The sequence below is a fragment of the Neomonachus schauinslandi genome, chromosome 10 (assembly GCF_002201575.2).
Source record: "Neomonachus schauinslandi chromosome 10, ASM220157v2, whole genome shotgun sequence".
NCBI classification, from domain to species: Eukaryota; Metazoa; Chordata; class Mammalia; order Carnivora; family Phocidae; genus Neomonachus; species Neomonachus schauinslandi.
The window spans coordinates 137189399-137211149 of NC_058412.1; the positions used below are offsets into that span (position 1 = coordinate 137189399).

At 59.7% G+C, this 21751-nt stretch overlaps 1 protein-coding gene across 1 annotated transcript; it reads left to right on the forward strand.

The window, feature by feature from the left end:
* The first annotated feature begins 13698 nt into the window (after positions 1-13698).
* LOC110579508 (MRG domain binding protein) lies at positions 13699-18320 on the forward strand. Its single transcript, XM_044918856.1, has 5 exons — positions 13699-13952; positions 14384-14505; positions 16449-16530; positions 16856-16930; positions 17368-18320. The coding sequence occupies exons 1-5, from the start codon at positions 13805-13807 to the stop codon at positions 17547-17549; spliced, it is 609 nt and encodes a 202-aa protein (XP_044774791.1). The 5' UTR covers positions 13699-13804; the 3' UTR covers positions 17550-18320.
* The last annotated feature ends 3431 nt before the right edge of the window (positions 18321-21751 follow it).

A 21751-nucleotide genomic window follows, 5' to 3' on the forward strand; every position in this document is an offset into this window, starting at 1 on the left:
CCCAAATTACTCTAATCACGTCCTCCTCCTGGCAGTCAGGCTCCTCTGCGCATCCCTGTCATCCGTTTACATTAGAAAGTGACCCGTCAGTGGGGCCTCGAGGGGGAGAGGCTCTGCCCAGTCGCCCACACCCGATCTCCCCAGCAGAGCAGAGCCCCACCTCCCCTGCGGCAGCACGAGGCCCCTCCTGTCCTGCGGGGTGGCCCCACCTCCTGTCTGACCCCTCCAGGCCCCGAGCACCACAGGCTCCCCCATGTCTGACTCCAGTGCCCTGGCACCTCCCACCTGGCCCCGTGGCCCACTCTGCCAGTCTGTATGCTTGCTCCAGGGGCACCTACTCTAAGTGCCACGCCAGGGAAGGGGCCTGGATCAGGAGCCATGGGGGGAGGCCCTGGCAGCCCGGAACATCAGGCTGCCTCTCTGGGTCGGGACCCCCGAGTCAGGGCTCCAGGAGGGAGGCTGGGAAGTCTCGTATGGACTGGCCCCTGCAGAGCCTCCCTGCAGCCCCGGGAGACTCACCCTCCTCACCATCCGTTTACAGGGGAGGGAGGGGCTGAGAGAGAGCCCCAAGCAGCCTGTCACCCCTGTCCCCTGCTGCTCTGGGAATTCAGCCTTGCTGGGAGTGGGCAGGAAATGAATTTTAAGGCCCTCTTTCCACCCTGGGTCCTGACCCGCCTCTTCCCCTGCCCCAACCCCAACCTGGCCTCACCCAATCGGAGCACCAAGAAGGGGGAGACATGGATTCTGGCATGATGAGGTGGGGTCTGTGATCCGGAGGCCTCTGTCCATCTAGGTCACCTCACAACGGTGAGCATGACAGACCCTGAATCCTGGGGGGGTCCTAGCCGCCCCTAGGATACCCTGTGCCTGCTGCCCTCACTCCCCAAACCTGCCTTCGCAACCTCCGCCTCTCCCCCGCCGCTCCCCCCCAGAGGGGCCGTCCCTGTCTGCAGCCCCCAGCACGCCCCACTTACCCAGAAGCGAGGTGTTAGCCCCATGATCCTGCTGGCCAACCATGGGGATAACGACCAAGAGCTGCATTTCTCCAGCGTGACGTCTGTGCTTGCCAATCTCCTGCAGTTGCCCGGTCCTGGCCGCAGCCCCGAGATTGAACGTCAGCATAGCCGAGTCATGGGGGCGCTGAGGACCCAGGGTGTCGGGCAGTCTGGACGGGATCGCCAGGCTGGGAGCCGAGGAGGCTGGGGCCTGGACCCAGGACCACCTGTGCCCTCAGCAGCCGAGGCCCCGGGACCCGCCCCGCTCCAGCTCCCGGAGCGGCAAGTACAAACACAACCATGAAAGAGACCCCCCCCTTTCCTTCCAGCCTCCACTATAGAAAACTGGGAATTGTGAATTCCTTCTCAAAGGAGGTGACGTTCCTTTGAGAGGTATATAAACCTTTTTAAAAGCTACATAAACCTCTCACCAGCTTACAACCCAGGACTGTGCTTCTCAAGGACCCGGGAGCCGCCTCTCTGAAATGGATCCTCGAGGAAGGTGGCACCCCTCCCCCAGCCCGAAGGAGGTAGGAGCCTGACCCCCCAAACTCCCTCCTGCCATAAAGATGCGAGAGTTTAGTCCTCCTTCAATAAAGCCAGTGAGCTGACACAGACGGTCACCCCAGTTACCAGGGGGTTTGGGATGAAGCGCATGGGGTGGATGGTGCTGTGAAGCTGTCCTCCTTGAGAACTAGCCGAACAAGCTGGAGAATGTGTGTGCGATGGGTTGTGTGTTCTTGGCTCTAGAAAAGGGTACGATTTTCTTCTGTCTTTGGCACCTCCTGGCAGATGGTCTGCGATGCACACTGCACTCTGGTTTAGTGCTCATTCGATAATGAAACTGTTCCCCTTCTCTTCCACCTCCATGGAGAGGTCTGCCCAGCTAGCCGATGTTGTTTTTAGTTCTATTTCCCCACAGGCCATGAGTCACTCAACACCGTGGGCCCGGACTGCGTCCCTCCTCGCATCGCCCGGCTGCTTGCCAGTTTGAAGCTGCTAGACTGTGGGTTCTTGACTCTCTCACACACCGTAGACGTGGCATCTGAGAGAGGGGCATGTGCTGTACCCCAAGATGCTGACACCCCTAAAAATGAAGGGAAGCCCGGCACCGCCTCCCGCGGCCCCAGAACACGCAAGAGCACACGTCCCCAGGCAGCGGGGGCAGGGTGCCCAGCCGGCAGAGCACGCACATCATCACTGTTCATCCATCCAGAAAGCCAGCGCCATATGTAATCCGAGGAACCATGACAACAGCCGGTCACCTGCAAACCCCAGGCTGAGCTCACAGTTCTTCAAAGGCAAGGGCCTGTAGGTGACTTTAAATGATTTTCCATTAATTACTTGCCAGGGAGCCCAAAATAGCTTCCCAATCTGCAAGTCTCCGTGTGAGCCCTCACCGCGACTTATAGCACCAAAGAGGGCCAAGCTGGTGCAGAGAAGTGTCCTTCCCCCTCTGCCCCCGACGGCCTCCCCAGAGGCAGACCGGGAGGGTGTTTCTGTCCTGAAGGAAGAAGCCACCAGGACGTGGGCAAACAGGTACGGCTTCTGTCAGCGCCGAGACCTGCGCATCCAGCCGCAGCTTTGGAGGCTTCCACACCAGCCTCAGATGTGCCGCACTCTGGTGAAGGCTGCCGGTGTCTGCGGGAGGCGGGCCGGCCACCGACCCGCTGCAGCCGGGGAATGCGTCCCTGTCGCTGGCAGGGCACAGGCACTTTGCAGATGGATTAAGGCCCTAAACATTAAGGTAGGGAGAATATCCTGAATTGCCAGGCTGTCCCAAAATAGTCACATGAACCCTTAAAAGCAGAGAACCTTCTTGGGCATCTCCAGAGGCAGGATGGGAAGTCTTAGAGACCTGAATGTGGGAAAGACCCCGCCGCTTTCGCTGCCTTTGGAGATGGAGACAGAGGCCCAAGCCAGAGATGCCGGGGACAACCTCCACCCACGGCCAGCAAGGACCCGGAGACTCAGTCCTACAGTCGCAAGGACCTGGATCCTGAGCACAGCCTGGATGAGCAGGCAGTGCCTTCTTCCCGGAGCCTCCCGATATGAGCCCAGCTGGTGGGACCCTGAGCAGAAGACCCAGCTGAGCCCACCAGAATCGGAGATAGGAATCGGAGTTAGTGATCGGTGCTCTTGGACGCTGCTGTGTTTGTGGGGATTTGTTGCAGCCGCAGTAGGAAATGGAAAGGGTGCCCCGCTGTGCAGCTTTGCTCCCACTCCGCAAACGGGGCCCTGCCAAAGCAAATGCAGGTTATTTTCAGTCTTTTGCTATTAAGAAAGCTTTGTCCCAGCACATTTCTCTGCAAGCGCATGTAGGGGAGGATAAGCCTGCTCATGAACCCTGAGCTAAGCTCCTCCCCTGGCCCGGTGCAGAGGCTGCTTCCACACACCATCATTCCCGGGACCGCCAGACCCAGGAATGCCCCAGCACCCTCCCTGCAGGTGCACGCCGACTCTCGGAGCTTTGCAGGCATCACCTGCCTTGTCCTGAGCAGGCTACACCCTGGATCTGAGCTGGGGGCCATGGGTCAGACGGGGCAGGAGCCTTGGATCCCTGTCTTCAAGGAATGGACAGGTCTGAGCTCCCAAACCAGCAAGGCCCCCCTCTCCATGGCATTCTGAGAGCTCTTCTTGAGGAAGATGGCTGTAGGGCAAGATGGGCCAGGACAGCAAGGTCCCTGGTGAATGGACAGGGAAGGCAGAAGGCAGACATGGGAGGACAGGTGCTCTAACCTAGCTGAGCCCCTGCCTGGGGCCCATGCCTTGCCAGTCCCTTTCTTCTGATGCTTCATAATGTGGCTACTGGCTCCCGGTGCCTATCTGCTCTGCTGGCCACCCCTGCTGAGCCATTGGCTTTCCCAGAAGGGTCCTTTGTGACCCCCAGGGTCCAGCTGTGACACAGGCTCAGCACTGGGGTCACTGGAAAGATTGTGTATGGACAGGCTGAATGTTCTGAGTCCATTTCTTACTCAAGTCCAGGAGAAAGCGTTTGCTTTGCAGAAAAATGCTCCAGGTGATTTCTCAACAACACGGAGGGAGACTCCTCTGGTGGATATGCCAGGTCTCTGAGTCCTGGAATTGAGCAGGTTACGTCAAAAATGCAAAGGAAAGAGTTTTGGTCCAACATCTTGGCTTGGCCGTGTGCCCACCACACTGTGAGGTTGGATTCCTTCCCTCCTTCCATCAGGGTTTCCCAGACTTGCCACATGACGGCTGTTGAGCTGTCTGATTTGGACGCGGGTGGAGCCCCAGACCCCACAGAGGCAATCATTCCCAACCTCACAATCAGGTGGAGGAAAGAGAAGCCTTCAGGGGGAATCAAGTGTCGATTTTTATGGGAAACAGAATTCTCAGTGGCCAAGAATCAGGGTGTTGGGAAACGACACACAGAGAGAAAAATATTTGTGTCATTCACCACAATGCTGCAAAGAGGTGGGCAAACTGGGATGGCAGGGACAGTACAGTTCCGAGGGGGAGAAATAGCTGTCAGATATGCAGAAAGATGGTAATGAACAAGAACTCCACGTGAACACCCTGTGGCCTCAGGGCAGTTGAGCCTCCCACTGCTACTGACACACTGGCCTTAGCCTTGTTACACTTTTCTTCACTACCAATGTATTATGTTCTCTTATCACCTGTCTCTCTTCTCTCCACTGTGAGCTGTGTTCACTCCTCAGTGCCTGGCACATAGAGAGTTGGCACCCCTTAAATGTTTGTGGGATGGATGGATAGATGGATGGTCAGTGGATGGATGGGTGGATGGATAGAGGATGGGGTGGAAGGGTAGTGGATGGATGGATGAATGGATGGATGGTAGGTGGGTGGATGGAAGGATGGATGGTGAATGGAAGAAGGATGGATGGTGGATGCATGGATGATGGATGGATGGATGGATGATGGATGAATAGGTGGATGGATGGTAGGTGGATGTATGGATGGATAGTGATGAATGGATGGATGGATGGATGGATGATGGATGATGGATGGTGGATGGATGGTGGATGGATAGCAAAGAAGCTGTGCAGGACACTACAGGAAGAAGCCACTGTTCTTTTCATTGATTGTCTTGTCCCTCTATCTGCAGAGAGGCAACATGAGGAAGCTTCTTGCCTATAGAGCCAAAACAGCAGCTTATAACAAGGCCGGTGCCTGCCGAACTTTGCCAAGGAAATTTCCATTTGGAAATGAGGGTGGTGCTGGGTTTGGCAGCTGCACCATGAGGTGAACTGAAAGGATTTGGTGCTTGAGCACACACATCACCATCAGAACTTTCTGCCAGCAGCTTCAAGTGGGGGTGGGACAGTGATACGGCCATAGAACACGAGGGTGGAAAATCAGCCACAGGCCAAGCCCCAGACCCCATACAGGCTGTCATAACAGGGAACCCCAAAGAGGCCTAGCCCAGAAGCTGGAGATCCAAGCCCTTCCCACTGCTCCATCTACATGGTTCCTCCCTCGGTTAGGGGCTGCACATAGGAGGGACCTCTCACCCACTGGCCATCCTAGTGTAGGGGACTATGCACCTCAGGACCATGATGGGGACAAGGGAGGAGCATGGCTTCAGAGAATAAGCATGTTTTCCTCGTCGCTTACAGTGGGAGTTGGGGGAAGGGGAAGGAGGAAGGATAGGGATGTGGGATGACGAGGTTGGCAGCAGACCCCCAGCACCCCAACCCATGACCAAGTGAGGAAGCAAGTAGCCCACACCCAGTTCTAGGCAGCATCCTCCTCCCTTCCTCTGGGGAAGCTCCTGAACTAGGAAATAAAGGAACCCACCCCCCCCTCGACCAAAGCCCTTTGATGACTTCATGGGACAGTGTGATATGGCACGGTCTTGTGCTTGTAATCTTTCCCTAACAGGGAGGAGGGAAGGGGCTCTGTGTCCCATACTGGGAATTTCGGGGGGGCAGACCTGTGAGTAATGCACCCCAAGCCTGCAAGGGCAGCTTCTTCCCCGAATCCTCCCCTCTTACCGAAACAGAGGCCCAGACAACCCAGTGGGCTCCAAGGGACCTGCAAGAGGCTCCTCTGGGGGCTGTCAACAACCAAGTTCTGGCCCAGAGACTGTGGCAGAAGTTTCATCTGCTGTGCTCAGACCGTGGTGGCCCCCCGGGAGAGGCCGGCGGCAAGTCCCAGAGGAAGCATGCAATTTTCTGTCCACCTGCCAAGCCTCCCTAGATAAAACCCAGGAGCTTTACCAAAGCCAGAGGCATCAGCAACACCAGCGTGGCTCTCCAGCCTGGACTACCAGACTACAGATTCTGCTCGGGTACCCAGCCAGGCAGACAAGCGACGCCTTCCCGCAGCTCCGCAGCAAGCAGACTGATGCAGGCTCAGGAGGCCTGTACGTGGCAGCTCGGAGCTCCAGAACAACCCAGGGCTCTGGGATCAGCTCACCAGGCTGAGGCAGGCCAGGCCCTGACTGGCATTCCCAGGTTTTGGCTTAAGTAGCTTGCTGTTTTGCTCTGCCTCGCAGCCTGGAACCCTGGTGGCTGAGGCCAACTCTCAGCTTTGGCCAGCCACCATCTGCACCAGAAGGGGCGCTTGGCTCTGAGCCCAACTTGCGTCATCCCAAGGCTGGAGTTTTTCTCAGGAAAGGTCAGCATTTAACCCAGCATGAGCATCAGTTGGCCACTGGGACTGGCAGAGACACCAGCCTCAGGGGCACTTGGCCCAGGCCCAGGGGGGTGCCCTGTGTCGAGACGGAGCATGGGGCCCTGGGACCCAGTGCACAGAGCTCCAGGACAGGGAGCCCAGGCAGGAGGGCTTTCAGCCGGAGACGCCGGCTGCACGTATGGACTGTAGGGCCTGCTTAGCTATCCTGTTTCCCCTCCTCTTCGAGCCCAAGTGAGGCAGTGGGGACGCTCATTCTCACATGACCTGGAGTCACGTGGGTGCAGTGGAGACCCCCCGGCCTCTCTCCCAACACATCAGCTTTCCTTAAGAAAAGGCCTTCTTCCCACCAAGACCCACCCAGCTGGGTGCCTATCAGTGTGAGCGCCCAGACTAAAGGAACAGAATCAGAGAACTGGGACCTCATTGCCCCAGGGCACCCCCCGCTTCCCCTCAGCTCTGCGAGCGCAGGGCACTCCGTCATCCTCCACCCCCCAAGGCTGCCAGGGTCCCTTCTGCTGCTTGTCTCCAAGAAGGGGCGTGAGGGAGGTGCCCTCCAGACGCGACAGGACAGGGCCCAGTGCACACCCCGGTGACTGCCAGCGGAGAGAAGCTGCGGCTAACACCTGCCCTGCCAGGGCCCTCCCGGGTCATCACCTCCTCTGCCTCCCCAAACCCATCCTGGGCAAGAGCTGGCCCAGGTGCCCAGCCGGCGGGAGCTGAGTGCCCAGAGGTGGACCAGATCTCAGCCATCACGCCCGACCTGGCAGAAGATGCACGCCCATCTGGGGGCAGCTCTCGGCAAGCACTCCACCCCAGGACAGACCACGGTAGTGGAGGGACCCATGGCACAAGATCACATGGTCATTTCTGCTACGCCTGAAGCCATGGGGGCCCTCCGCTGCCCCCACAACGGGGCAAGGGGGTGCCTCCCCTCCTATCTAAAACCAAGGGCGCAGCTGGCTCTCTGTGAGTGCGTTCCTCCAACCAGTGCTGGACCCTTTCTGTGCACGGGTCCCCAGGAACCCAGAGCAACGCCCTCCCCAAGGGCCTCCATATCCCTCTGTGGATCTGTGTGGTCCCGGCAGACACCCCGTTGCTCAAGGAAGAGTGCACATACACTGACCACCACCTCCATCTCCCAACGCTGGGGATTTCAAGTGAAATGAAGGTAATTTCATTGTAAGAAGTAGGTTTGGGATTCATTTGACCAGAAATGCTTACTCTGGAGCATCGAGAAAGCCAGGATTCGGGAATGAATCACATACGAAGCTAGACAAATGCTGTTTGTAAAAAGCTGCCGGTGGGATAGGTCTCCTTCACGTGTCTGTTTGCCTTTCCAAACTTTATGTATTTGTTTAAAGTTTTATTTTAAAAGAGCTTGAAGTTGAGCAGTTGCGTGGCTTAAGGAAGAGCCCCATGTGTTCCCAGGCTCACGTCTTGCCTTCTTTCTTTCCAATCCCTCTCTCTGTGAACACTTTCTCTGGATCATTGGAGATGATTCTCTTTGTGTATTTTCATTTTTTTAGTAAAAGTGAACACTGAGTGGGTGGGGAAAGGTTAGACAGGGGAGCAGGCATGGTGACGGTCTCCCGGCTGGGTACCAGGCTCTGTCCCAAGCTGCGCGCCCCACTCACCCACTTGCGCAGGCAGGGCCCCGTTCCCCCCTCCACCCGCCCCCAGGCCCAGGGGCTGTGTCTCAGGCTTCCTCCTCATCCATCTGGGTTCCTGTGTCCCCGCGAAGCTCCTATGTTGAGAACCTAACGCCCAGGGTGACGGTGTTAGGACACGGGGTCTCTGGGAGGTGATGAGGTCGTGAGGGTGGAGCCCCCCACCCCTGGGCCTGGGGAGGACACAGCCTGGGCAGAGGCAGCACCCTGACCTCGGGGCTCCGGCCAGCGGCAGAGCGTGAGACGGGACGTCTGTGTGTGCGATGCGCGGCCACTCCGCGGGAACGTTCCATCGGCGGCACCTTACCTCCTGGTCTCTCAGTGTATACGCGCTCTGAAAGGTGCTGTCCCTGGGGCACTTACGCTCCTTCCTAACCACCCCCGACTCCCCAGCTTCCCTCGGTTGCAGCCTTATTCCTCATCTTCTGGTGGACGCCTGCATAACTCTAAACAGCTCAGTGCGGGGGGCCGTGATCCCTGCCTGCCCTGGAGGGCGCTGTGGCCCTTCCTTTCTGCCCGGTGCCCACCCCACTGCCCTACAGGACATGTGCCCTCCACTCCACAACAAGCTCAGGCCGCCCATTCGCCCTGTAGGGTGAGCGTAACCCCGCAATGCTGGTCGTCTGCATTTAATGTTACGATGAGGTGTGAGGCTGTTGGGGCCCTGGGGGGGAGGAAATTCTGTCCCCAGCCTTTCCACAGAAGCGGACTCCAGCCCGCCGGCTCCCGCACTCCCTTCGTGGGCTTGGGCGTCTGGCACGCCGCCCCCTGGCCAGCTGTGGCCCTGGGCCCATGGCACCGCGTCCTCGCACTAGACCAGGATGCAGGCTGGCGGGGGCCCTGGGCCCAGCAGGTGGGCCTTCTGCCCCAGTGCTGCTAGGTACACGTCCCCTCTGTGGTCCGTCCCGCCCCGGGCTCCAGCTGACGGCACTCAAACCCTCCTCTCCCTCCTCACAGTGGACGGAAGCTACACGGAAGCCAGGAGGCTGCAGAGCCTGGCGTGGGGGCATCGGGACTTCTCTCCCGGGGCGACTTTTCTTGCCTTTGAAACAGAATTGTTCCCTCGTACAAGGAGAACATTGGTCATTCTCCACGTTGTCCCCATGAAGCATTTCCTTCTGTTGTACGGACACGGGGAAGCAGAGCTGGCCTTCGGAAGCTGAATGGATGGGGAAAGAGTCCATCTTTGAGCAATAAACCCGGCCCCTCGTCAGGCCCCTTGAAACAGACGTGCAGCTGAAATGACCAGCAGCCCAGGCACAGTGTCCAGGGCATCTTACAGCGGTCACATCCCAGTCGTGCGGTGTTCTGGAGGTCGGAATTGTCTGGGGCTCCGGAGACCCAAGGAGGTGGGGGCAGCAATCAGAAATGCTGCAAGACCCTTGCCCTCAGATGGCCGGCAAACGCCTTCATCTTAAAAAGATAGAGGGGGTCGGGGCTCCATGGGGAAGGAGCAGGGCCGGAGTTGGCTCTGAACCATCTCGGGGGCAGGAGGTCTCCAAAGCCAACATCCATAAAATACCATCTCTAGATCAACGGTCTGCTCCTTGTGCCCTGGGGCTGGGCCGTGTCTAGTGGGGAAGCTGAGAACAAACACCCGCCTGTGGTAGGGCTCCCTTCCCTGCACCTCTGCCCACGCTCTCCATGCCCTCAGTGCCCACACCCCTCCTGGACAAGGGTGACCCTACAAACTGGCCCATAGGCTCCCTCGAGGCCGTGGGAAGAGAGAAGGAGGGGCAGATTGGTCAGTCCCCGCAGGGGGGACAAAATATGAGTACGGTCCCCTGGGACCCCCACTCTCAGGGAAGGTGAGAGAGTACAGGGTTGGTCCTCCACGGTCAAAGCCTGGCTCCCCAGCTAGTGTAGCAGACCACTTGCCCAAGGTTCCTGTGCCTCGGTTTCCCCACTCACAAAGGGGAGAAAAATAGCCACCTCCAAAAAATAAGCAGGGTACTTCCCGATGGCTTGGCCCCTACAGTCCAGGTGAGGCCATTGTGCTCACAGCTGTCCTCAGGGACTGGCTCTGATGACCAAGGGCTTGGGAGGCCACGTGTCCCCAGACAGGCAGTAGACAGGAGGCTCAGCTTCCCCAAGAAACTGGAAAATGAAACGGTGACCCAAAGCAGCTCAGCCTGGCCCCCATCCCGCCTCAAGGCCACTTGAGAACTGCGAGAGAGGCTGCTGGGTGGAACGCCCTCTGTGGTCCTCCCATGAAGACCCTGGAGGGCTGCTTCCCGCAGAGTACTGGCCCCCCAGACCCAGACTCAGCAGGGCTGCACGTGTGCATGCATCTGCAGCTATGGGAGAATCTGCATTCCTGACAAGTCCCCCGTGTGATGCGAGCTGCTGCTGAGGGGCTGCCCTCTGAGAAGCCGGACTGCCAGAACCCAGCCCTCCTCTGTGTGGTCCGTCCCAGAGCCCAGGGCCAGGAAGTGCACGCATGCACCCCACTCCAGGCACAAAGGACTTACCCATCAAGGGTAAGGTGGGGAGGTGATGAAATCGGCTGTTTTGTGTTCTTACCTGGGGGTCCTCTGCGCCCACAAGATCAGCGCCTGGGAAGCCAGGGCCTGGGGGCTGCCCTTGGCCATCACAGCCCGAGTCGCTCACTCCCCCTACAAACCCTAAGGAGCGCCAGCAGGGACTGGGCCTCCCTGTCCCTCATTCACGAGGCTCACTTCAGTGAGAGGCAGTTGGGACGCCATGGGCCTGGCAGTCTCTCTATCGCAAGACAAATCAAGCTGCTGACGAGACCGCCATTCGGGCAAAAGGAGGAGGATCATCAGGTACAATACAGAACACCCAGTTAGATTTGTACTTCAAATAGACAAAGAATAATATTGGATATAAGTATATCCACACAATATTTGAGCCATACGTATACTGTGAAATTATTCATTTCTTATCTGAAATTCAAATTTAACTGAGCATCATCCTTTATTTTTCTATGTTAAATCTAGCAACCCCACAAAGAAGGCGACACACCCCCTGACTGATCAGGAGTGACCAGCCGCTGAGCCTGGCCTCCCAGGGCTCCCCTCCTCCCCTGGGCCAGGCTGAGCCCTGCAGGCGACATGGTGGGGACAGTTCCTCATAGGCCCGATGTGAAGAATTAGACTTTTTTTTCAAAATGCCATGTCGGGCCCCCTGGCCAGGTGCCAAGGGAATAGGAAAAGCCTTCACTTGGTTCCCGACTGCAGGTTTCTGAGAGAGGAGCGCTGGTTTGAGTCCAAACAGTGGGTGGGAGACGCCCCCTAGAGGTGTGACGGGTGGGCTGCAAGCCACAGCTAGCACGGAATGGGAGATTTCTGCCAACCCAGCGGGCGGTCACTGGGTCCCTTGGGCACCTCACACCTCTGCGGCCCCTCAGCCCAGGAACGGGGATAACGCTGCTGTCCTTCATGTCCAGATGTCAGCACAAGGCCCAAGGAGGCCCATGGTCGAGCAGGTGGACATGAGCCACAGCTGGCCTCCCAACTCTGAAAGCTGTGCTTTCTATGTCAGCGTATTCCTTTGGTATCTGGGGGGCGAGCTCCACTGTGTGCGCCAGAGAGGAACGGTCCACAGGGCAGTGCCAGCCAAGCTGGTAGGATTCCATTTCTGTCCCAGAGACTGTCAGAGTCGAGGACAGTGTGCCCAAGAGAAGGCAGACACACAAGGGCATGTCTGACCAAAGCCCTCCAAACTCTCCTTCCTCTGAACCCAGCTCTCACAACCAAGAACCAGGTGTCCCCTTGGGAGTGGAGGACAGGTGCCCTTTGATAAGCAATGGTCACTACCTTCCAGAGATGACATAAGCATCCCAGGCAAGAAACTCCACTTGGGCAGAACCCAGAGCTAATCTTGGGAACAATTTATCGTAGCCAAACTCATACAAGACTGATGAATAAACCAGATGCTTTGTGTGTTCATTGGCCATGGGAGAGAGATCCCTTTCCAGGGCCTCGGTGTTTCCCATCTGGGGTCCAAGCCCCCCATTGCTGGGATGAAGATACTTGGGGGGCCTACTGCATCTTTTGAAGATGTGGACGACACGGGTGGCAGTGGGGGGACAGGGGAATCATTCGGCCTCAGTGATCAAGAGAGTGAGTTGGTCAGTTGGTTACTGGGTCTGTGAGCAAATGGCCAGCATCCTCCTACTGGGGGCCAGACCAGCCCTGGCCCCCAGGGCCGGACTGACAAGCTGGCAGGGAAGACGGATGCTGAACACGTCACCAATGGTTTGCCATGACAGGCAGTGTGGGCCCCGTGGGACACTGGCTGAGCGGTAGGACCGTGAGGGGCCAAATGAGATCCTCTCGTGTGGGGGCCAGGGAAAGACACCTCGCCACAGTCCCCCAGTCAAGGACTGAGCGAGGAACTGATCTCCAGAAGCCACCAGCCATCACCCAGCTCCCTCCCCTGCCTGCCAGGCCTGGCCTGCTCTGGTCCCCCTGGACCCTCAGCTGGGCTCCCCCTGGCGAGCCACCTCTGGCACCCAGGACCACACGCGCCTCTCCGGCCGCCCCTCTGCCTGTGTCCCAGCCCTCAGCTCTCAGGCCCAAGGTCACCACCCCCGGGCTCTCTCCTGACCCCCAGACAGGAGCGCCGCTTCTCCCGGGTGCCGTCGAGGGGACCCGTATCGCCAGCAGCCCCCTTGGCAGATCGGACTCTATCCCCCGGGCTGTCCCAGGGGCAGCGCTCCTCCCAAGGGGCAGCGCGGCACCAACAGTTCACTGGGAAGCCTGGGCGCGTGTCCGGGTCAGGCCCAGGCCCGCACCAGAGCGGCCCGCGGGCAGGGCGCCCGACCTTCAGCAGTACCCCCGAGGAACGCGCCGTTATGGATCCCACTGCACGGAGGAGGAAACTAAGGCCTAAAGACGCTCTGCACCTCGCCCAGACCAAAGTCTACACCTGGCGGGAAGCGAAGAGCGCTCGCCGCCGCGGGTCCGGGGCCCCAACGCCGGTGGGCGTGGCCTGAGGACGGGGCGGGGCGCGGGCCGCGGGGGGGCGGAGCCGGCGGCCCTGATTGGGTAATGCCTCGATTCCTCGTGGGGCTTCCTCCAGGCCGGCGGCCCCGCCTTGGCCCCGCCCCCCCGTGGCCCGGGTCGGGGGTGTAACCTCCACGGAGGCCCGTGGTCACGGCGAGGTCGGGCCGGGCAGTGGAAGCCGCGGGGAGCCCAGGCCGGCAGGCGTGGTCAGGTGCCCGCTCTTCTTCCTCAGCGCCTCAGTCGGCGAAGTGCGGCTGCAGTCCCGCCCCGCAGAGCGCACAGCTCGGACGGGCCGCACCGGGAGCCGGCAGCCGGCGCCACCACCTCCCCACCAGAGCGCTTCCGCAGTCCGCCGTGCCGACCGCGCTGCGCCGCGGAGCCCGGCCGCCAGGGGGCGCCGTGGGGACCACCCTCAGCTGCGCCTGCGCCGGCGCCGCGCACGAGCCGGAGCACAAACCCGCCGAGCGCGCGCCCGCCCCGCAAGTGCGCCTGCGCGGAGGCCGTGGCCGTGCCCGCTCCCGCCGGGGGCTCGTCGCTGCGCGGCCGGGCCATGGGGGAGGCCGAGGTGGGTGGCGGCGGCGCCCCGGGCGACAAGGGGCCGGGTGAGGCGGCCACCAGCCCAGCCGAGGAGACGGTGGTGTGGAGCCCCGAGGTGGAGGTGTGCCTCTTCCACGCCATGCTGGGTCACAAGCCCGTCGGTGAGCGGAGCGCCGCGGAGGCCGCGGACCCGCGTGGGGGCGGGGCGGACCGGGCAACGGCTGGGGGCGCGGGGCGGAGCCTCCCACGCCCGCCCACCCACCTGCACGTCCTGCTCCCTCGGCGCCCGGCGACCCCTGCGCCCGCCGACCCTGGCCCCTCCTGCAACACCCGCACCCTCCCTCTGTCCCCTCCTGCGCCCCCCGCACCCTCCCTCTGTCCCCTCCTGTGCCCGCCCCTCCCACCCCATCGCCAACCCCACACCTGCCTATACTCTTCCACTCCTGCTCCCTCCTATACCCTCTCTTTGCATCTCCTAAACCCACCCTCCTGTCTCCATCTTTATCCTTCCTCTGCTGATCCTGCCTACCACCTCTCTCCTCTCCTCTTACTTGCTAGCCCAGCCCTCCTCACAAGCTCTTTTCTCCCACAGGGGTGAACCGACACTTCCACATGATCTGTATCCGGGACAAGTTCAGCCAGAACATTGGTCGGCAGGTCCCATCTAAGGTCATCTGGGACCATCTGAGCACTATGTATGACATGCAGGCACTGGTGAGCCAGATCCCACCCTCCCCCAGACACAGCTCCTCCATCTGTTTGCCAGCCCCGTCTTTAGGGGGCCCTCTGTCCTGTGCACATCCCAGGGGGCAGCAGGAATTAACAAGGGGGCTCCAAGTAGTTTCACTAAAAACCCAAACTCAGTGACAGTAGCTGGCTCCCCTCACAGAACCTCCTTCACACGGGGTGGTCAGTGACAGTCTCTCCAGGGAGATGACCGGGGAGCTGAGGCCCGTGGGAGGAGGCGGAAGGCGCCAGAGTGCTCTAGGCAGGAAGGTGACAGGATCCGAGTCTGAGTCAGGTGAATCTGGTGGCTTCTCTGAGAACCAGGCATGCAGGGTCCCCGTCCTCACAGGACCCCCATCTAGTTTCATCCGAAGGCAGGCGGCTTCACTAGGTGACCACAAAGCCCGAAGGAACAGGGATGTTCCTCGGAACAGCAGGTGTCAGGGCCCTGTGGCAGCAGGAGCTGGTGGGCCAAGGAGCTGAGGGGCCAGGGCCCCTGGAGAGTGGGTGGGGGTGGGGGTTAGAGGTGTGCAGAGGGGCAGGGGCTTGTGCCGGGCTGAGGAAGGCTCTGCCTCCCTGGCTGACTCAGGGCCACACCAGCCCTCCCAGCCGAGGCCTTCTTTATCCAGACCCAGTGCTGCCCTTGCTTCCTGTTGGCTCTGGGCAGGTCACTTGCATCTCCTTGTCATACCCTAGAGAGGGGATAAAGGTGAAAGCTTTGCTCTGGGGACTGACTGCGTGGCCCGCAGGAAGCATCCTGGGAGCAGCGCAGCAAGGACCAGCTGCCACGCTGAAGGAGCTGCTCCCCACGGGGGCCTCACCCCCACACCTGTCTCATCATGGTGTCACCTGGTCCCCAGACTCCCCGGGCCCTGACTCTAGACCAGTGGGGGCCAGAAGCCAGACACAGACGTGAGGGTAGCAGCGTCCCTGTCCTGGGGGAGCCCCTGGTGCAGCCCGGGAGACAGACACTGACACCCAGCACCAGGCCCACATGACCCTGGCGAGCTGCGGGGCCCCACTTGGGGATTTTCGTTCGGGACAGGCAGTTCTTCTCCCCTCTCCTCCCCAGCTTCTTTCCACCTATCCCTTGTTCAGAACTAGGCAAGACGTCAAGGCTGTCACCTCCTTAGACCCCCGTGCTTCTCTGGGGCTGCTGCTGGGGTCAGGCGGGACCCTGGCAGCACGAGTCCGTGGACCCCACTGCTGGGGGACCCGTAGGCCCAGGAGCTGCGGGGTTTCTGAAGCTCCAGGAGATGTCGATGAGCTCGTTTGTCAGCTAGCAGCTCGTTGTAACACAGCCCCCAGACTGCAGAGAGGAGCCGTGTCTGCTCAGTCACAGTCCAGACCCTTTCTGCCAGCAGCCCTTTCCCTTTCTCTGGGGGCCCTGTGTCTCCAGGGTCTCTGTCCCTTTTGGCCCGTGAGACAAGTGGAACTCCAGTAAGCGCTTGGTGCCCCTCACACCACTTTGCTTTACCTGGTTTCCCAGGCGGAGGCTTGCCTCTCCGGCACCGTCTGTGCCTGTGGGCTCCTGCCCACGAAGACGGGACCGACGGTGCCATGGCCTTTCCTCGGGCGGTCACTGCACTCTGAACACACGCTGGTGGGGAGGGAGCCAGGCCAGGGCAGCTGTGGGGCAGCCTGACCACTGCCTCCCGCCCTTGCCCCTGGGGCCGTGCCAGGAGGTGACCCCGGCTGGGGGCTGGCCCTGTAGCTTTGCCTCCTGTGGGTCTGTTAGGAAAGCCCAGCTCCTCATAGACCGAGAGCAGAAAGAACGTTCTTCGGCCGCTCGCGCCCACGTGTGCAGCTCTCTGAGACCATGTGCGCGTTTGTCAGGTGTTGCTAAATTGGCTCTTACACGTTTTTGGTGACTTGCTAAAATCACGTTTTTTTTTTGTTTCTATAACAAAAATCGCCGTTTTTGCCATCAGCACGAATCTGAGATTCTTCCATTCCCAAACCCAGAGAGGAACTTTGTCCTTCCGGAAGAAATCATCCACGAGGTCCGAGAAGGTAAGGCTCAAGCGGGTTGGGTCCATTTGGGGAGTTACAAGGCAGGACGTGGGCCAGGGGCGGTGGTGTCAGGGTGAAGGTCATGAGCCTCAGGGAGGAGGTGAGGGTCGCTGGCGTGGAGATTCTTGGCCCAGGTGGACTGGGGGGGTCTGGGGGAGCCTCGGGGACTGGAGGGAACTTGTTCAAGAACAATCGGCTCTCTTTAAAAGCGGCCTGGCGGCAGCTGAGAACCACACACACAGCCATCCCCGGCCTGAGCCATCCGCAGCATTGGGCAGGGCCACGTCTCCCACCGTTTTGGTAAACGTCAGCTGTCGCCCCACAGGAAAAGTGGTCATTGAAGAGGAAATGAAGGAGGAAATGAAGGAAGATGTGGACCCCCACAACGGGGCAGACGATGGTGAGTGGGGGGCACCCCTGACCCTCCCCTGGGCCCTGCATGCAGCCCCACATCCCCAGCCTGGGTGTCCAGTTGGCTTGCGGCCACAGCTGCCCTGTCCACTCCTCCCCTCGCTTGGGCGGGAGCCTCATGTGGCGGCGTGGGCGGCCCACACCACGAACAAGCCCCGGGGTGGCCTCGGGTCCAGCACCAGTCAGGTGGGCAGAAAGCGCGCATTGTGGGCACAGGCCAGCTCCGCGAGGCAGGAACAGTGGGTGGACGGGCAGGGTCCTGCGGCCCAAGGCCACAGGGGGGCGCATCCTCAGCAGGACCCAGCTCTCTGCAGGCCCCACGGCACCCCCAGCTCAGAGTGGCCTGTGTGTAGGTGCGTAAGTTAGCGGGAAGACGAAATAAAATTCTGGATATTCTGTTTTCAGCCAAATGATTTTGTCTCCCAGTTTTTTCGTCTTCAGGAAGCTTGGGGAAAGCAACAGAAAAGTCCAGCAAAGACAAGAACCCTTCGGACTTGGGGTCGAAGGAAGGGGCGGACAAGCGGAAGCGCAGCCGGGTCACCGACAAAGTCCTGACGGCAAACAGCAACCCCTCCAGCCCCAGCGCTGCCAAGCGGCGCCGAACGTAGTCGTGGCTCAGCCACGGCAGGGGGCTGGGGCGCCACTGTCACCTGGCTGGACGCCCGCCGCCTGCCCTCGGGCCCACTGCGACCACCTGGGGCTCCGGGGGCCTGCTCGGGTGCAGAGAGCTGGGAGTCAGGCGTCCGGGCCCCCCCCACCACCACCACCCCACGCCCCCGGGTGAGCTCCAGCCATGCTGGCCGCCGGCTGGGCCACAGTCGGGGCTCCACAGAGCAGAGCGCGGGGTTTGGGCAGGACAGCTGGAGTGGCAGGCAGGGTGCCTGCTGTGTCCCTGAGGAATGCTGGTCTTGCTGGGCGACTCAGCTCTTCCCATCTGTCCGTGTGTCCGTCTGTCAGCCGCTCTTCCTAAACCGGCTGCCCCCTCGGGAGAAAGAGACTCAGGCCACCTGCCTCCTGGCACCCGCCCGAGAAACCGAGAACTGGATATTTTGCCTCATTCACTTGTACTGTAACGGTGTATATAATTTGGTGGTATTTCACTATTTAATTTTTAAGAAGCCTATTTTACTAGTGTTTTATATGAAAAAAATATTGCAGAAGTTAAACCTGTGTTGTATTTTTCCTGAGATGCTTTGTGTTAGGTAGTGACTACTGAGACGCTTTCCGCTCGGTTTTTATATGCCGGAAACAGAGTTTGTAGGGCTATTTTTCTATCTCCCCGTAACTTGTAAACAGACCAAATGAGTGCGTGGAGGGAGGTGCGCGGCCGGGGCGACTGAGATGTTTTCCTTTGAGCGCCGATCATTAAAGCACAAAAGTAGCAGCCCGAGTCTTGTGATTTTGATACCAAAATAAGTTCCTTTTTCTAACAGTAGGAAGTGTTTATTTTCCGAGGCTTATAATGCAGCCTACACTCTCCCGACTTCTTAGTATTCTCTCGATACAATGTATTTACCAACTAGAAACAGGACCAGAGTGGAAACTTTGTTGAGTGTGACAAGTCCTTCAAATACAGTAAACAAGGCAGAGCTGGGGCTGGTGGAGCTGGGATGCCCGGGGGCTCATCCTCAGACTCCGGACTGAGTCTGTTCTCCACAGAGGAGGATCCAGCCCTCCCTCCTGGTCAGCCACCGTGTCCCAGGCTCTTCATCTGGACAAGTCACCTGGAAGCTGAATTCCCATCCACCCAGCTGAGCCTCTGCCACCATCTGGGAGCAGGAGGCCAGCCCATGGTGCCGCCCGCCAGGCGAGAGCAGGAACCTCGTGCACAGTGAGTGGCCCGGCTGGTCGGAGCCTGGCCTGCACCAAGCCCGCCATCACTTGCGGGGCCTTGAACACGTTGCTGGCACCCCTTCTCCCCAGCAGGGCCCAGCCCCCCAGCACAGAAAGAGCATCTTGTGTCGGGGCTGCCGAACCTGAGCACCGCGGGTTCCTGTTTACAAGGCTGCCCTGTGCCGGAACCGGGAGCAGAAGCTTGGTGCAGGTCGACCCACTGCTGGGGATCTTGGGGGCCAGGCCTCCAGCACGGGCTTTACCTGAGCAGGAACCTGGTCAGCGCCCAGGATGGAGTCCAAGGCTGCCGCTTCCCCACGCGGTCCTGCCAGGGGCGTTTCTTCCGAGTTCTGAGAGGCAGCGCCATGGGACCTGCTACTGTCCCAGCAGAGCAGACGCCGCGCTCACCCCCAAATGCCCAGGTGGGACGGTCACTGCTCGCCACAGAGCAGGGAGCAGGCCCCGCATGTGTCCGAGGGGGAAGGGGGAGCAGAGGTCTGCGTTACAGCGAGCTCAGTGCCTGACAGCCCTCCCACGATGCCTGCTCTGGACCAGGTCCTGCGGCTGAGATTGTGATGCCCACGAGAAGCCCGGTCCCTTGAGGGAGCTGCAGGGAAATGGGGCAAACAGTTCTACAGTCGCAAACGGTGCTAACAAAGATGGGGGGTAAACCCCCATCTGAAACCGTATCTTCAAGGCCCTCAGAACATGCGGGAAAAGCCCAGTGCCAAGTTTGGTGAGTTAACATCTGCACGCCTAAGAGAGGTGGGAGGAGGGACGTGCCGGGCGAGCCCATCAGGGCAGAAGAGCAGGTGCTTCACTACCCCCCCACCGCCTCAGGCATCTTTTTGGGGCCCAGTCCCCATGCCGCTGTGCCTGTGGGGGCTACAGTCCTCAGCAGGGGTGAGGCCAGCCCAAGCGTCCCGGGCCTGGCCGGCATGGGTGTCCGAGGCCCTGCCCAGCTCTCACCATCCAGGCTTTCCTGCCCTGCAGCCGGTTCAGGTCAAATTCATAGGCGTCTGGGGCACTGAACCTCTCCCAGCCTAGGGGTCCTGTCTGTGATGAGGGGGTCTCACGTGCCCCCCTCACATACTAAGTAGGAGATGTCTGAAAGAAGCTGGGAGCTGGGGGGCGCCTGGGTGGCTCAGTTGGTTAAGCGACTGCCTTCGGCTCAGGTCATGATCCTCGAGTCCCGGGATCGAGTCCCGCATCGGGCTCCCTGCTCAGCGGGGAGTCTGCTTCTCCCTCTGACCCTCCTCCCTCTCATGCTCTCTGTCTCTCATTCTCTCTCTCGCAAATAAATAAATAAAATCTTTAAAAAAAAAAAAAAAAAAGAAGCTGGGAGCTGGGATGAGGGGGCCGCAGAACAAAGGGAAACCACAGTCAGTTGTTCCAAGCACCACTGCCCTTAGCCCAGGAACCTCCACAGAGGCTCTGTTTGCAGGAAGCCTGGGACCTAGCACCCTCCCTGCAAGGGGGCGGGGGGCGGGGCAGGTGGGTGTGGTCTCAGCGCACCCTGCTCTGGCCCAGCCCAGGTCCCCCCAAGGTTGATGCAGGAGGAGAGTGGGCTCCCAAGTACATACATACTGAGCAGCAATGGGGTGCAGCCGGGCTCCCTCGGGGCTGGTTGGGTGGGGCTGGGGCTTTGGCCGAATAACATGGTTGCAACTGGTTTTGCCTGAGGAAAATGTTAAGGCAGGTCTAACCTGAGCCCTGAGCCCGAATCTGCTGAACTCCTGCAAGACCCCTCAGCGGGAGCAAGGCCGCCCTCAAGCACAACGCCTTCTGCTAGTGCACAGAGGAGGGCATGGCGTCCTGGGCAGCGCTGGGGACAGGCGTTCCTCTCAGCCCCCTTGCCCACCCCTTGGCCCAGCCTGGGCAGCAAGCTGTCCAGAGCTCTGAGCCTACCACGGGCATCCCCAGGCTGTGGAGGGGAGCAAACTGTCTTCAGCACAAGATGGGCTCCAGCTTCTTCATGCAGCAGAATCTAGGCTCCCGGATTAACACGCCCTGAGATGAGCCCCGTGCAAACAGTACACAAAGCAACTAAAGATGCAATTGGGTGTGACTTACTTGTAAAGTAGAAGTGGGGCAATGTCTTAAGAGCAACTGTTCGGGGAAAGTCTGTAGTCTTGGCCCCGGTCGGGGGCGGCTCAGTGCTGCTCTGAGCATGGGCTGGGACCACGAAGCAAGATGCCACAGCACAGCACGCTTGTCTGTCTGCCGGGGCAGAAGAGAGGCACAGCCTCCCTCTCAGAGCAGCCAAACCCAGCACGGCCCCCCCCAACACACGGACCCCTCCACCAGAGGCCCTTGGGGTCATCTAATTGGAAGTCGTAGCCAGGGTCTCCTGGGCCAGCTGTAAGTCCGATAACCAGAAGGCCAGGCCTGTGTCAGCAATCTGCGTTGGGCTGGCCTCGCCAGATGTGCCTGGGCTGCCTGCTCCCCCGAAACCTGCCCTGGCCATTGGCGGCCGACCATTTGCAGAAATGCCCAGATGGGGGCGCCTGGGTGGCTCAGTCGGTTAAGCGTTGGACTCTTGGTTTTGGCTCAGGTGGTGATCTCAGGGTCCTGAGATAATAGGGCCTTATGCTCAGTGTGGAGTCCGCTTGGGTCTCTCTCTCCCTCTCCCTCTGCCTCTCACCACCCCCCCGCCCCCCACCGCACTCTCTCTCTCTCTCTCTAAAATAAATAAATCTAAAAAGAAAGGGACAACTGGATGGCTCAGTTGGTTAAGCGTCTGCCTTTAGCTCAGGTCATGATCCCAGGGTCCTGGACCTGAGCCCCACATCAGGCTCCCTGCTCAGCGGGAAGCTTCTTTCTCCCTCTCACTCTGCCTCTCCCCCTGCTTGTGCGCTTGCTCTCTCTTTCTCTCTCTGACAAGTAAATAAAATCTTTTAAAAAAATAAGAAAGAAAGAAAGAAGAAAGAAAAGAAAGAAAGAAAGAAAGAAAGAAAGAAAGAAAGAAAGAAAGAAA